The sequence below is a fragment of the Taudactylus pleione genome, unplaced genomic scaffold, assembly GCF_031769625.1.
Source record: "Taudactylus pleione unplaced genomic scaffold, aTauple2 ptg000021l, whole genome shotgun sequence".
NCBI lineage: Eukaryota > Metazoa > Chordata > Amphibia > Anura > Myobatrachidae > Taudactylus > Taudactylus pleione.
In genome coordinates this window covers 15583030-15596320 of record NW_028284423.1, presented here as the reverse complement: position 1 = coordinate 15596320, position 13291 = coordinate 15583030, and the positions used below count along the sequence as shown (strand labels likewise).

Genomic DNA, 13291 nt, shown 5'->3' with positions numbered 1-13291 from the left:
CTTCATTTCAATTATGAGAAAATAAATCTGTGCATTAAAACTTTTGGTGGAAACAAGGTGAAAGCTGTGGTGTTGCCTGGACCAATCACACAGATTATTGTTGTCAGTTTAAATAAGCAACAACAATATCTGATTGGTTGTTGTGAACAAAAAAGTTTTTCCAGCTCTTGTTTTCATAAATCACTCCAAAAGTTTTATATAATTATGAATAACAGAATATTACAATTGACAGGATGACATTATTTTTCCACTCATTTCTTGATTACTTGACGCAAATGGGAGAATCTCATTGTTTTTTTGGGTGAAGATAATTAATGGGTGCCCTACAGAGCATTTTAAGGAGGCTGCTCTTGTGCCAGAACAGAGCAACAAATGAACTGCTCCATCAGGCACCCATCAGTTAAAATGCCGCCTCCAAAAAAACGATTGAATACCCCTCAATAAGACTATTTGCATAACATATTTTCATAAAAATGTTCTTTAAACAACCACAGTATCAGGAAATTTAGTTGTACAATATTATTTTATTCTATTAATGTTTTTCAATTAAAAAACAATGTTTCAAATATTAAGAAGTCAAATAATTCACCATCTCACAGGCCATTTCATGCTACACCAAAAACTCCTTCTTCCGTGTGTCTAGGCTCCAGTTTTATGACCAGAGGGGAGAGGCATTGGGGTATTTTCTAAAAGCGTTTTGCAGAACTGAGAGTTAAACCCGCTAACTTCTTTATTTTAAGAAAAGAATCACATTGTATAATTATTTTGCCACCGGCTCTGCTTGTGTTAGTTTGCAGTCTATGATTGTGGTGCTTTAAAAGACTGATGTTTATCATGCAGTCCAATCCCGACATCCCCCCACTAAAAAATAAAAAACGGAAGAACATTATCCACTATTTGCTATTCACAGCTACACACTACAGCAGGAAGTGTCCTGAGTAAGTTTAAAAATGCATTTCACTGTGGTAGCATAGAATATTATTCCAAAGGTTATCACTGCCCTTGAACCAGCAAGGAAAGTCTATTTAAGTCCTGAGCAGCTGCATCAGTTCTCATTGCTCATCCAAGCTCTTTGGATATGATGTTATATCATAGCGCTTGCCTATGCGTGGCATATTTTCCTAATATCCTCACAAAGAGGTGGTGGAATCACCAATAACAAAACCACTGACTCTTCTAGCCCAGTTATAGTCCACTGAGGGTGGTTGGAGCCAGTTGCGTTGACTTCTAAGAGTTATTATATATGTTGAATTTCTGTAGTATCGTCATGTTAATGTGTTCAAAAACCCACTGCTGTGTTTCAGATAGAGGATCACATGTGTTCATGAATAGTCTTTTCTCAGCTGGGTTGCAGTCAATGCAGCTGTTGCTTACAGGATGAAATAATGTTTTATCCTAAGGAAAGAATAAAAAGACATATTTTAGTTTTTGTCAAGCCCAACTTAACATTACACAAGTTATATGCCTCATACAGATTGACATATTTGCATATATATATAGTATATCTATTATTATAAAATTAGAGCCTGCTACAAATTAGGTCATCATAACTTACTCACAGTTGCATCGCATGCACACCTAACATGCCTGGCTCATGCCCCAACTGTCACTGATCGCTGTGCATATTAGGTGTGACTTGTGCCACAACGTTGGAAAGAAGAGGACCAGGGGTAAAGTATAACTGGATGGGAGGGGACAGGGATGGGAGGGGGAGGGTGCGGAGAAGCCTAGGTGACCCGGGTCCATTTATATATACAGTATAATATATAATGTGGTTCAATGATGGCCACTATCTTACCATGTGTGCAGTCATCATATGACCACTCTGTACTCAATACAAGCCAATCTGCCCATTTAACATGTAAAAGGAACTTTTTTTTTCTTAGAAAAAGATCTCAGCAGACAGGAACAGTGGGCTCAGTGATTTAGCTAGTTTTAAAAATGTAAACAAGTGGGTCAAATCTATGGATTATTAAGAGTACATATTTTTGAGAAACTACTAAAGTAAAGTACTGAGTAACTGGGGGTTTGAATCAGATTTAGGAACAAACAAAAAAAGGAGCAAATAACTTGCATTGCAGGTGGGGCAGATGGAAATGTACAGAGAGATTTATAGTTGGGAAGGGAGATGTCCTAGCACAATTCTACATATCATTGTAAAAACAAAGCTGGCAAGTATTTAAAGCTACATGCAATCATAGAGCCTGATTCACTACCGATCGCAACTGTGATTACGCACACAATTGCCGGTTGTTGCGTTCTGCACATGCATATGCATCGCAGTGTGCGTGCGTGAACTGGGCACTGTGATCGGGACTGTGATTTCAGTGACTACCCAGACCCATCACAGAGTGATTGACAGGAAGTACTGTTCGGAGGTGGTGAAGGGGATTGAGCAAAACGCAGACGTGCCAGGGCATTTGAATGCCGTTACAGGGGTGTGCATAAATTAGCCACTGCTATGCCGTACACAACCCGAGTACTCATAGCATGTGATGAAGTTAGCAATTCCTATGGTCAGAGCTTGTGTAAGAGTGCGTAAGGCTTGTGATAGTACTCGGTAGTACCGATGGTTTTGCAGTCTTGCTAAAATTTACGGATGTGTGTACGGTAAAGTGGGCATCCTTACGTTGTGCTGCGATGGCATAGTGTTCACAAAGGATTAGCATATTATCGCAGTGAGACTGCATGCGTAACCGCTATTGCAATCACAGTTGTGATCGGTAGTGAATCAGACCCATAGACAGTATTTTGCCTGCATTCAAAAAAAAAGAAGAAATGCATTTTCACTCCTTGTATTGCAACATTGTTTGTTCCATCAGCAAAGTGCTCCTTCTTTGCTGTTTTTTTTTATTTATTTTTTTATTTATTTTTTCCTAACTGAGGGGGTGATTCAGCATCGGATGGAATGGTAAAGCTGCATTCAGGCAACTTTGCAATTCCATCCTTGCAAATATGCAAATGCAGCAGGAGATGGTATGACACCCACTGCTGCATTTGTGATCCCAGCACTGCGACCGAGGTAGGATCACCATCACGACCATCGGTGGTTGATGGTCGCGATGGAGGATGTCGCCGGGCCTCCGGCCAGCTGAGTGAGCCTCAGCTTACTTAGGCTGGCTGGCTTGCGAGGCCAGGAATCTGCGTCCGTCGACACAGTCCCTGGCCTTGCCACTCCCGCAAAATGGGAACGCCGGATGCCCCAACACCGTCCCTAAAAGCCTCTGCCTGTCAAGCAGACAGAGGCATTGAAGGGGCTGCATGCGATTACGCAGGATCCATTCTGTACACTCACAGAATGAATCATGCGCACGCGCAGTTTCCATTAATCAGGAATCTGCGTTCAGAATTGCACTTGCTGAATCAGCCCCTGAATCAGGCCCTAATACTTTAATGGTAATACCATTTAATGAAAGATTATTCCCTCATTCTAAAACACAATAAAGTAAAAAGAAATGAAAGTTAAATTCTTACTTATATACTCATGTTGAGTAGTACTTTTTATTCGTATTTTTAGGCTGCAGAATTCAAACCCTGAGACAAATTGAGTGTACTTACACTATATACCGAGCATTAACACATTATATAAACATAAATAATATGTTTATATATCTAGTATTAAAACATTATACTGTATAAATGTTTTATTTAGACAACAGGTCAATCCAGATTGTGTTAATATTATATTTTGTCTTAGCAAATCTCTGAGGAAGAGCTGAAATAATAATAAACATTTTAATGTGGATAGCTAATGTGCTCACCATATCACTTGGCTCTGATAATGTGTCCTTGTAATAACAATGTAAATACTTCCTGAGTAATTGGATATGATTATGCTGCAGTTAAAATGCATAACATTCTGTTTTTGTAATTTGAAGATAAATAGCATATTTGTGATAGCAATCCCCAAACCAATTTTGAACTGTCTGTTTCACTCATTATTATTGTTTACATCTACATTATTTTAGGTGTTTTTCACATTGTTGAAATCATTGGCAGGACACATTCCTGTGACTGTATATTGTTTTATGTAAAGTTAAAGTATATTGTTTTATGTGAAATTTGTTTTGTGTCAGATTTGGGTGTATTCTTTTATGTAAAATATTGGTTTAATGTAGAGAATGGTAAGCAGGGCCAGATTAATAATAGGACAGATGGATCTACAGCTCCAGGCCTCCACATAAAAATAGGCCTATCATCATCACAGTATGACGATTCCCAGCCACCAGCTTGCCACACAATCGGCTATAAGTTCTAAATATTAAAATTGTATTTCCATTTTCATCACAAAATGATGCAATTTTTATACTTTTACATATTTAGGGAGACATTGGGGCTCAGAGTATGTGGTATGTACACACTTACATAGCACTGGCTACACCCACTCAACACTGGCCACACCCACACCACACTGGCCACAGCTCCTCTGCTTCTCACAATAGGCCCTTGTTAGTCCCAGGCCCATTTGACCCTTAGGGCCATATTCAAGTAGGTGCGAAAAGCCGTTTTTGCCGTAAAAGTTTAACCGGTGATGTCATTTTGCCAGGCGGAAACTTATCCCTGTATCCAATTGTGGGGACTTTTCGCCGGTGTGGAAAGTCAATGCATTGGTATAGGCGAAAAAGATTCACCTATGAAACCAGCTGGAAAAAGTGCAGAATTGCGATTTTGGGGTGCAAAGGTGGGGAAACCACCCTGCACCCTTAGAACAGGTCCTGAAAGGTAAACTGTGTCAAAAAAATGTTATGAAAATTTTAAGAACACCCCAAAATATGACTTTGAAAAAGGGGGTGAAAAAGTACAAAGTTGGGGTACAAACTTAAACACTAGCAAAACAGACTTCGGGGGGGGGGGGGGTCTGCAAGTATGGGGGAGGATTTTTTTTGTTTAGAGTTGCTTGCTGAAGGTGCGTTTTTCTGTTTTTTTTAAAACCGCACTTTTGCGATTTTTGACCATGCATGCACCCATTTTCATGTACCCCGAATTTTCTGGGACTAGTTTGCGTTTTGCCGGGTGCCATTTTCGCCGATTTTCTAATTGAATACGGGGAAAAGACGGGGATGCGCGCAATACTTTCCGCATTGAAAACCAGCAATGACGGTGGAAACCTCACCAGGCGAAAAGATTTAGACTTTTCGCACCTAATTGAATATGCCCCTAAATCTGGTACTGATGGTAGGAGGGTGAATGCTAGTTCGGGTAAGAAATGTTTATTGCACTTGTCTATTCCCTCCCTCTGTCAGTCTGTGTTTTTTCATTAGAGTTCCACCATGTTAGAATCTAACTTATAATTTAAACATATTGGGCCAAATGTAATAGGGTGAGAGTTTAGAAAATGTGAGAGTTTAGCAGTAAAACTCTCACATTGGTTGAGTTTTATCTTCAAAATGGGAAAACATCTGAATGAGATTTAAATCGTGAGTGTTTTTTAAGTCTAAAAAAACATGCAAGTTTTCTCTGTTACTTTGTTTTTGGACTTTATTACATTGGCAAAGTTTAAAAAGTGTCAGAAACTCTCACTTTTCTAAACTCTCACCCTATTACATTTGGCCCATTATGTTATACACCTATTATCCGGCTGCCTAGATTTGCAGCTTGTCCTCACTGAAAGGTCTGCAACATGACAGGTGTTGTTAGGCACCTGACCCTCCAATTATTTCTATTCTGTGCCTTTCTTTGTGAGCATTGCAATGTTAGTGGAGGGTGAAGGTGACTAACTCTGCACATTGTGTGCTTGAAAAAGAAAAACCTGTCTCTTCTCTGCTTCCCAGTTATTCAGTCATCATTACCAGAGTTGTTTAATGATATTTGCTTTATGTAATGTGTTTATAGAATTTTTAAATAAAGTTGTGGTTGTATTAAATTCAATTATTCAGTTAACAATATCATAACCAACTATTTAATATAAAATCTTATTTATGTTTGTATTAACTCTGCTGTCAAAGCCTTTCATGTGATAAGCAACATGTCATACATTAGAGTCTATAAATATTGAAATTGGGGCCATTCGAAAATACTGAAGTATTTGAAGGTTATCAATTGGATGCCTATTGTAATTCCTTTCAGTTTAAATCTGATCATTCACCACTCCATAAATTGCTGCAACTATATAATTATTTTCTGTGTAATATTCAGAAGACTCCTTTGTAAAGTTAAAAATCCCAATTAAGGGTATTAAAGTGATTTCTTTAAATATAGATTTAGCACACACACACACACCTGATAAGCTTGTATTTTAGTTTATTTTGTATTAATTATACGTATTAGCTGAGTATTTGCTTGTGCATTTTATTAAATACAGTGGGTACTGCTGTGCTGTGTCCACTCTAGTCCCTGTGTCCAGTGACTGCTGCGGTGTTGTGTCCATCCACTCCCTGTGTCCAGTGGTTGCTGCACTGTGTCCATCCTCCCCACCTCCAGTGGTTGCTGCTGTGCTGTGTCCATTCCAGTCCCTGTGTCCAGTGGCTGCTGCTGTGTCCATCCACTCCTTGTGTCCAGTGGCTGCTGCTGTGTCCATCCACTCCTTGTGTCCAGTGTCTGCGCGGGATGCATGACGTATCGAATTTGTGATGCATCCCGCCTTTCTTCGCATGCATGCCGGCGTTAGTCAGGGACTTAGAGAGCCCTACTGGGGGCGTGGCCTAATCGTGGCGGCACGGCCGTACCTCCTTGCGCTGGGGAGGAGGGCGCTACGTGCTGGGAAGGAGGGCGCTGTGAGCCCCTCAGCCCGGTACAAAGCCAGTCGCCGCTCCTGGCATTAGTTATGCCAATGTGCATGAATAAAATCACAAAGGATTGCTGACTTGGTAAGAGCTGTTCTTTGCAAGTGAGGGACTTCTGGGTCTATGAACCAGAAGTCCCTCTGGTGTCATTCTGTGCATGCGCAGAATGACACATGCACCGCGGGGGTGCTGGGAGGGATCCACAGCACTCTTCGAATCCACAACACTCTCCAAATAGAGCCCATAGGCTTCTATAGAGTTACACCATCAGAAAATGGCGTTACCCACCGCATCCAAACTTGGTGCATATGAGAAATTAGGTCAAACTCGCATTTTGGGGGTTTGCCTGCATCTCTCCCGATGCTGCATCCTATCCTCTGTGTCCAGTGGCTGCTGCTGTGTCCATCCACTCCCTTACTAGTCTAACTGTCAAACAGTTGTGCTGCACTTTGACTCTGCAGGCCATATCCCACTGCGATATAAGCAGTGTGACTCCGTAGTTTTCATTTGCGGAAAAAGTAAAAATTTTTTTTTATGTTTATACAACCTGTGTGTGCTGTCCCCCAGTGCGTTTGTTCATGTACATATTAGCGCTGTGACTGCACGCAGTGTGAGCTGAGCTGCGAATTAAAGAAAAGTAGAAAAAAAATATTTCTTCTACTGTTTGTACTACATCTGTCATACATGCCGACTATCTGGCTGCCCCTTCCAGGAGGGAGCAGCCAGATCGGCATTACTGGGGGGGCGTGGCCAGTAAACGGGGGCGGGGGCGGCAAGATGACAAGTTTTTGCGGGCGGGGTGGAGCCACACGAGCGCTTCCTTTTTTCCCCGCCCCCGCTACACACTGCCGATATTACATGCAGTGTGAAGCGGGGGGCGGTGCCAAAATGACGCGAATCAGATCACCGCCCCCCTTCACTGCCGGGAGACTTGCGGTGAGACAGGAGGGGTCGGCGGTGGGACAGGAAGGGTCGGCGGTAGCCGGGAGACTTGCCTGCCATCCCGGGAGGTCGGGAGCGGCACCCGATTTTCGGGAGGCTCCCGACCAAATTGGGAGGGTAGGCAAGTATGCATCTGTGAGCTGTCCCACAGTGCATTGGTTCACATACATATAAAAGCGCTGTCTCCACGCAGTTCGAGCTGACCTCGAATTAAGAAAACGTAGAAAAAAATTATATTTACTATGTTTGTGTGCTGTTCCCCAGTGTGATTCTTCACGTACATATAAAAATGAGCTGAGCTGTGAATTGAGAAAAAGTGTAAAAAATATATATTTTCTATTGTTTGTACTATGGGTCTCATTCAGAGCCGGACGCTATTTGCGGACGATCATTCAGAAAAAGGGGCTGGCAATTTAAATTAAGCGCTCGCTCTTTGCGGTCTGTTGACGCCTCTATGTCTGAACGAGCGAACAAAATATGTGCTCACTATTTTGGAAAAAGCGCCCCCTGGCTGCTCGCATCCTACGTCATCTCCGCTATTTATTTGATTAATCGAGTACATCAAAAGGCGTATGAACTGCTCGCAGTGCTTGTGGTTGGATTTTCCTACCGCAATCATGCGAGCAGTTCAGGCTAAAAGACAACCAAGTGACGTGGTCAATGACGCTGCTTTGTTAATTATGCACTCCCATTAAACGCCCGTTTTGACCGTTTGGCACGCCTGCGTTCGGATCTCCACTCCCTGTTTTCAAGCACCTTCCCCTGTTACCACCCACAAACGCCTCATTCTGTCACTCAAATTAGCAGGCATTCGCTATTTTGTGAGCACACAATTTTCGACCGCACTGACTGGTTCGCGCATGCGTACTAAAACCCATACGCATGCGCAGATGTGCGAACATCGCTCGGAGCGAATGAGCAGCCGCTTACGAGTGGCTCTGAATGAGACCCAATGTCTGTGTGCTGTCCCCCAGTGCGTTTCTTCACGTGTATATAAAAGTGCTGTGTCTCTACGCAGTGTGGGCTGAGGGCCTGATTCAGAGCCGGACGCTCTGACCAGAGCGCTCGCTCTGAATCAGGGCCCTCCTCCATGAAAATGGAGCGGCCTCCAGGCCGCTCGTATAGCTGTGGGTGACCACCCACAGCATATGCGAGCAGCCAAAAAGATGGTCGCGATGGTCTTGACCATCGCGACCATCGGACTTGCGATGGAGACCCTGCGGTAGGGTCTCCCTGCCACAAGCCCTGGAGTGATTTTGGCTCTATCAGAGCCAAAATCACTCCCACTGACATCACTAGTGATGTCAGTGGGGCCGGCTTCAGACGGTAGGCATTCCCATGGGAATGCCTCCATCTGGCAGGCACGCCCCCGGCATGCCCACCAAAGGGGGCTTCCTGTCAATCAACATCGACATCACGCCCCCTTTGGTGCGAGACCCGGAGCGATGGAAAGCCCGTCGCTCCCCGGGTCTCGCGCATGCGCACGACGGAGCTCCCTCCGTCGTGCGCATGCGCAGTGGGGAACATTGACCCACTTGCGAGCATACTGCTGCTCGCGAGCGGGTCTGAATGACCCCCTGAGTGTGTTGCAGTTGGGGGCCGGTTTTTTGTTTTATTTGTTTTACTTTTATCAAAATCTATTTTTTTTGGTGTTCTAAAAAATTCAGACCATGATACAGAAGTGTTTCAGAACACTAATGGTCATTAGGTCAAGGGCCACCGTCGTAATATCTGCACAGTGTGTTGCAGTTGGTTGCAAGTTTTTTGTTTAATTTGTTTTACTTTTATCAAAATCAATTTTTTGTGTGTGTTTTAAAAAATTCAGAAGTGTTTAAGAACACTAATGGTCATTAGGTCAAGGGCCACCGTCGTAATATCTGCACAGTGTGTTGCAGTTGGTTGCAAGTTTTTTGTTTAATTTGTTTTACTTTTATCAAAATCAATTTTTTGTGTGTGTTTTAAAAAATTCAGAAGTGTTTAAGAACACTAATGGTCAGTCGGTCAAGGGTCACTGCCTTAATATTTGCACAGGGCCTGATTCAGAGCCAGGCCTGATTCAGAGCCAGGCACTCTTTCAGAGTGCTCGTTCTGAATCAGGGCGGCATTTTTTTTTGTGTGAGCCAGCCTCCTGGCCACTTGCTAAGCTGTGGGTGACCACCCACAGCTTTTGCGAGCGGCCTGGTGATGGTCGCGACCATCGCGACCGTCGGGCTTGCGACGAGACCCTTGTGGTAGGGTCTCATCCATCGCAAGCCCCAGTGAGCTTCCTGCTCTAATAGAGCCGGAAGCTCACTACTGAGGCTGCCCCCAAACGGCAGGCATTCCTTCGGGAACGCCTCCGTTTGGCCAGCCACCGACCCGCCCGCCTCAAAAACGGGGCGAGCTGTCAATCAAAATCGACAGCTGCCCCGTTTTGGTGCGAGACCCGTAGCGATGGAGCGCCCATCGCTGGCCGGGTCTCGCTCATGCACACACCGGAGCGGGCTCAGGCGTGCGCATGCACAGTGAGGGACCATTGACCTGCTTGCAAGCGCTGAGTCTGAATTAGGCCCACAGTGTGTTGCAGTTGGTGTCCACTTTTTTTTTAATTTGTTTTACTTTTATCAAACTCATTTTTGTGTGTGTATTATCCCTCATACTCAGACTGTCTGATGCACCTCATAAATGTATTACAGGGGTGTGTTACCCAATTTAGGGGGGGGAGTATTATGGACAGCAGGTCAGCCTCCTGATATTTGATATTATAAACATTCTATAACATTGTATAGTTTATATTAAACTGTCATCCTGTCTGCAACTGCAGTGCCACTCTGTTTCATATATGTGTCATGTTTGAAGTTGAACTGCCACGTGTTTGTGCCACCCACTGCCATTGCTTAGCTTAGTCAGCCAGGTAGCTTCGTGCAACCTTTTGGCCTAAACTGAATGAAAACAATATTGTGAGCTGTGAGGTGGTCAAAATTGACTGGAAATTACAGGAAATTAATGTTATTGAGGTTAATAATACTGTAGGAACATGTTATTATAGTTGTTTTTATACATTTTTGAAAAAAATACAGATCCAAAACCAAAACACATGAAGATGGTTTTGGCAAAATCAAAGCCAGACATCGAATTAGAACCAAAACACGGGGGTTGGCACCAGGGGCATAGTGAGGGTGGTCCCAGTGGAGCTCCTGCTCCGGCCAGGGTGTAGCAGATCAGATCAGACATCCGATGTGGGGGTAGATTACCTGCAGAGCGCAAAGCACATAGAGATCAGTGCCCTTTGAAAGTGAGGAGACATAGATAGACTCTGACTGGGCTGCCGGGGAATCAGGTAAGTAATTCACTTGTGGGCCCCTTTGTGATTTGGTTGTGCCCCTTTCTGTGATGGGGGTCGGCATAATGGTCTGGGAACTGGGAGAGTAGTAAACTGCCATCAGATCAGGCTGGCCAGATTAACAATGGGTCCAGTGGAGCTTCACTGCTCCAGACCCCTGCCCTTTCAGTCTCCGGCCATTCCCGCCCATGGCAAATGAAGCTCTGCCCACCGGCGGGAACCCGAAGCTCCGCCCACTTATGGGTAGCTGAAGCTCCGCCCACTCACAGGTTTACGTACTTGCAACCATTTCCCCCTGCGTCTTGAGTCAGCAGCAGGAAGTGAAATGGCTACCAGGCATATCTGCACAGCACACTGCAAGCAATAAGAAGCTCAGCTCATCTGTCAGGTATGTCTGTGACAGCCTGTCATTTTCATTTTGTATTCTTTATAGGGGAACTGTGGGGGAAAATGGCATTTTTGGGAATATGTCGCACTAAGAGCATTTCTATGGTGGCATGTGGGGTATTGTTGTGGAGGGCATGAGGGGTAGTTTTGTGGTGCATGTTGGGTATTTTTATGGGGGAGCATGTGGGGTATTTTGTGTAGCCATGTGGGGTATTTTGTGTGGGCATATGGGGTATTTCAATGGTAGCATGTGGGATATTTTTGTGAGGGCAAGTAGCAACTGATATTTTTTGTAACAAAAATCATTCTAAATTTTGTTTGTTGATCCCAATTATATGCCGCTTATATTTTTAAGTCTTTTGTACAGTATGTCTTTATTTCTCATTTAAAGAATAGTAATTTTCTTAAAAAACAGGAAGTATTTATTTCTGGTAATGAAACTACTAATTAAAAAGGTACAGTAGATAGACAGAGCACAGGACATAGGAGAAGAGTGAGAGGGAGAGCTGTATATGTGTTTGAGGGGAGGGGATCTGTGGGGGGGGTGAGTCTGTGAAAGGAGGAAAGATCTGTGTGAGGGGGATCTGTGTGTGTTTGAAGGGAGTGGTTATTGTGTGAGTGGGAGAGAGCTGTGTGAGTGGGAAGAGCTGTGTGTGTATGAAGGAGGGGCTGAGTGAGAAGAGGAGAGCTGAGCAAGGAAGAAGAGCTGTGTGTGTGGGGGGGAATATGTGTGAGGGAGGGGGAGAGCTATGTGTGTGGGGAGCTCTGATCTGATCAGGGTGGGAGAGTTCTGTGAGGAATTTATATACTGTATGTATTTATATATAAATTAATATGGAACTTTTTTGAGGTGTTATTTTGCGTAGGGCCCTGTGGGGTCTTAATCCGGCTCTGGGACTGAGCAGAAGTGAGGAGGGATGAAGTCATGAGAGATAACAAAGAGAGAGGAGGAGGCAGTACTCTCCCATCATCACCCCCGGCTTCTGATTCCACAAGCCAATAAGGGGCACTACTATGGCATAAGGTGTTTAAGAGGCACTACTGTGACATAATGTGTAAAAGCAACACTACTGTGGCATAACATGAAAAATGGGCACTATTGTGTGGCATAATGTGAATAAGGGATACTACTGTGGCATAACGTAAATAAGGGGCACTACTGTGTGGCATAACATGAATTGTGTGCATTACTGTGTAGCATAATGTGAGTAAGGTGTACTATTATGTGGTATAATATGAATAATGGGCACTGCTTTTGGCATATCTTGATTAAAACACACTACTGTGTAGTGTAATATGAATTAGTGCACCGTGTAACATGGGAATATGGTGTTTTATATGTGGCTTAATGTGAATTGGGGGCATTCTATTACAGTACATATAATGTAACATTGCTTATATTAATGTGATATTACTGTTGTATATATTTTATTAGTGGAATTACTTTAATAGGTTTAAATATATCTAGCCCTCCTTGCCCCAGTTTGGAACTGCCCCATATGTTTATTTTCCCTGTAATTTGCTGCTACATGCTGGACATGCCCCCTATCTGGTACACTTACAGGGGAGGGGGCCTGGTGGCACACACATGCTTCGGGCGCCATGGACGCTACACCTCTGGTTGGCACACATAGTTAATTAAAGTATACTGTAGTATTAATCACATCTTTAGCTGGAATGGGATTTAAATGCCCGTGGATAACCGACAGGATCAAGATTCCGAAATAGGCAGGTAAGTACTCTAACTTCCCCTGTCCCCACCTAACCCTAACCCTTCCTTAGTGGTGCCTAACCCTAACCTCCCCCCTAGTGCCTAACCCTAACCTACCCCGAAGGTACCTAACCCTAACCCCCCCTTATCACTCCATAAACCTTCGTTTGGGATGTTGTCCTCGGCGTGGGGATTATGATAAGCGTC

General features: G+C 43.8%; 1 protein-coding gene across 1 annotated transcript in view; it reads right to left on the bottom strand.

The window, feature by feature from the left end:
* Nucleotides 1–235: 235 nt before the first annotated feature.
* Nucleotides 236–13291, bottom strand: part of GALNTL6 (polypeptide N-acetylgalactosaminyltransferase like 6) — a 1410303-nt gene continuing 1397247 nt past the window's right edge. The window contains exon 12 of the mRNA XM_088448140.1: nt 236–1395. Within this exon, the coding sequence (XP_088304266.1) occupies nt 1228–1395 (168 nt within the window). The 3' untranslated portion in view covers nt 236–1227. The remainder of the gene's footprint in view (nt 1396–13291) is intronic.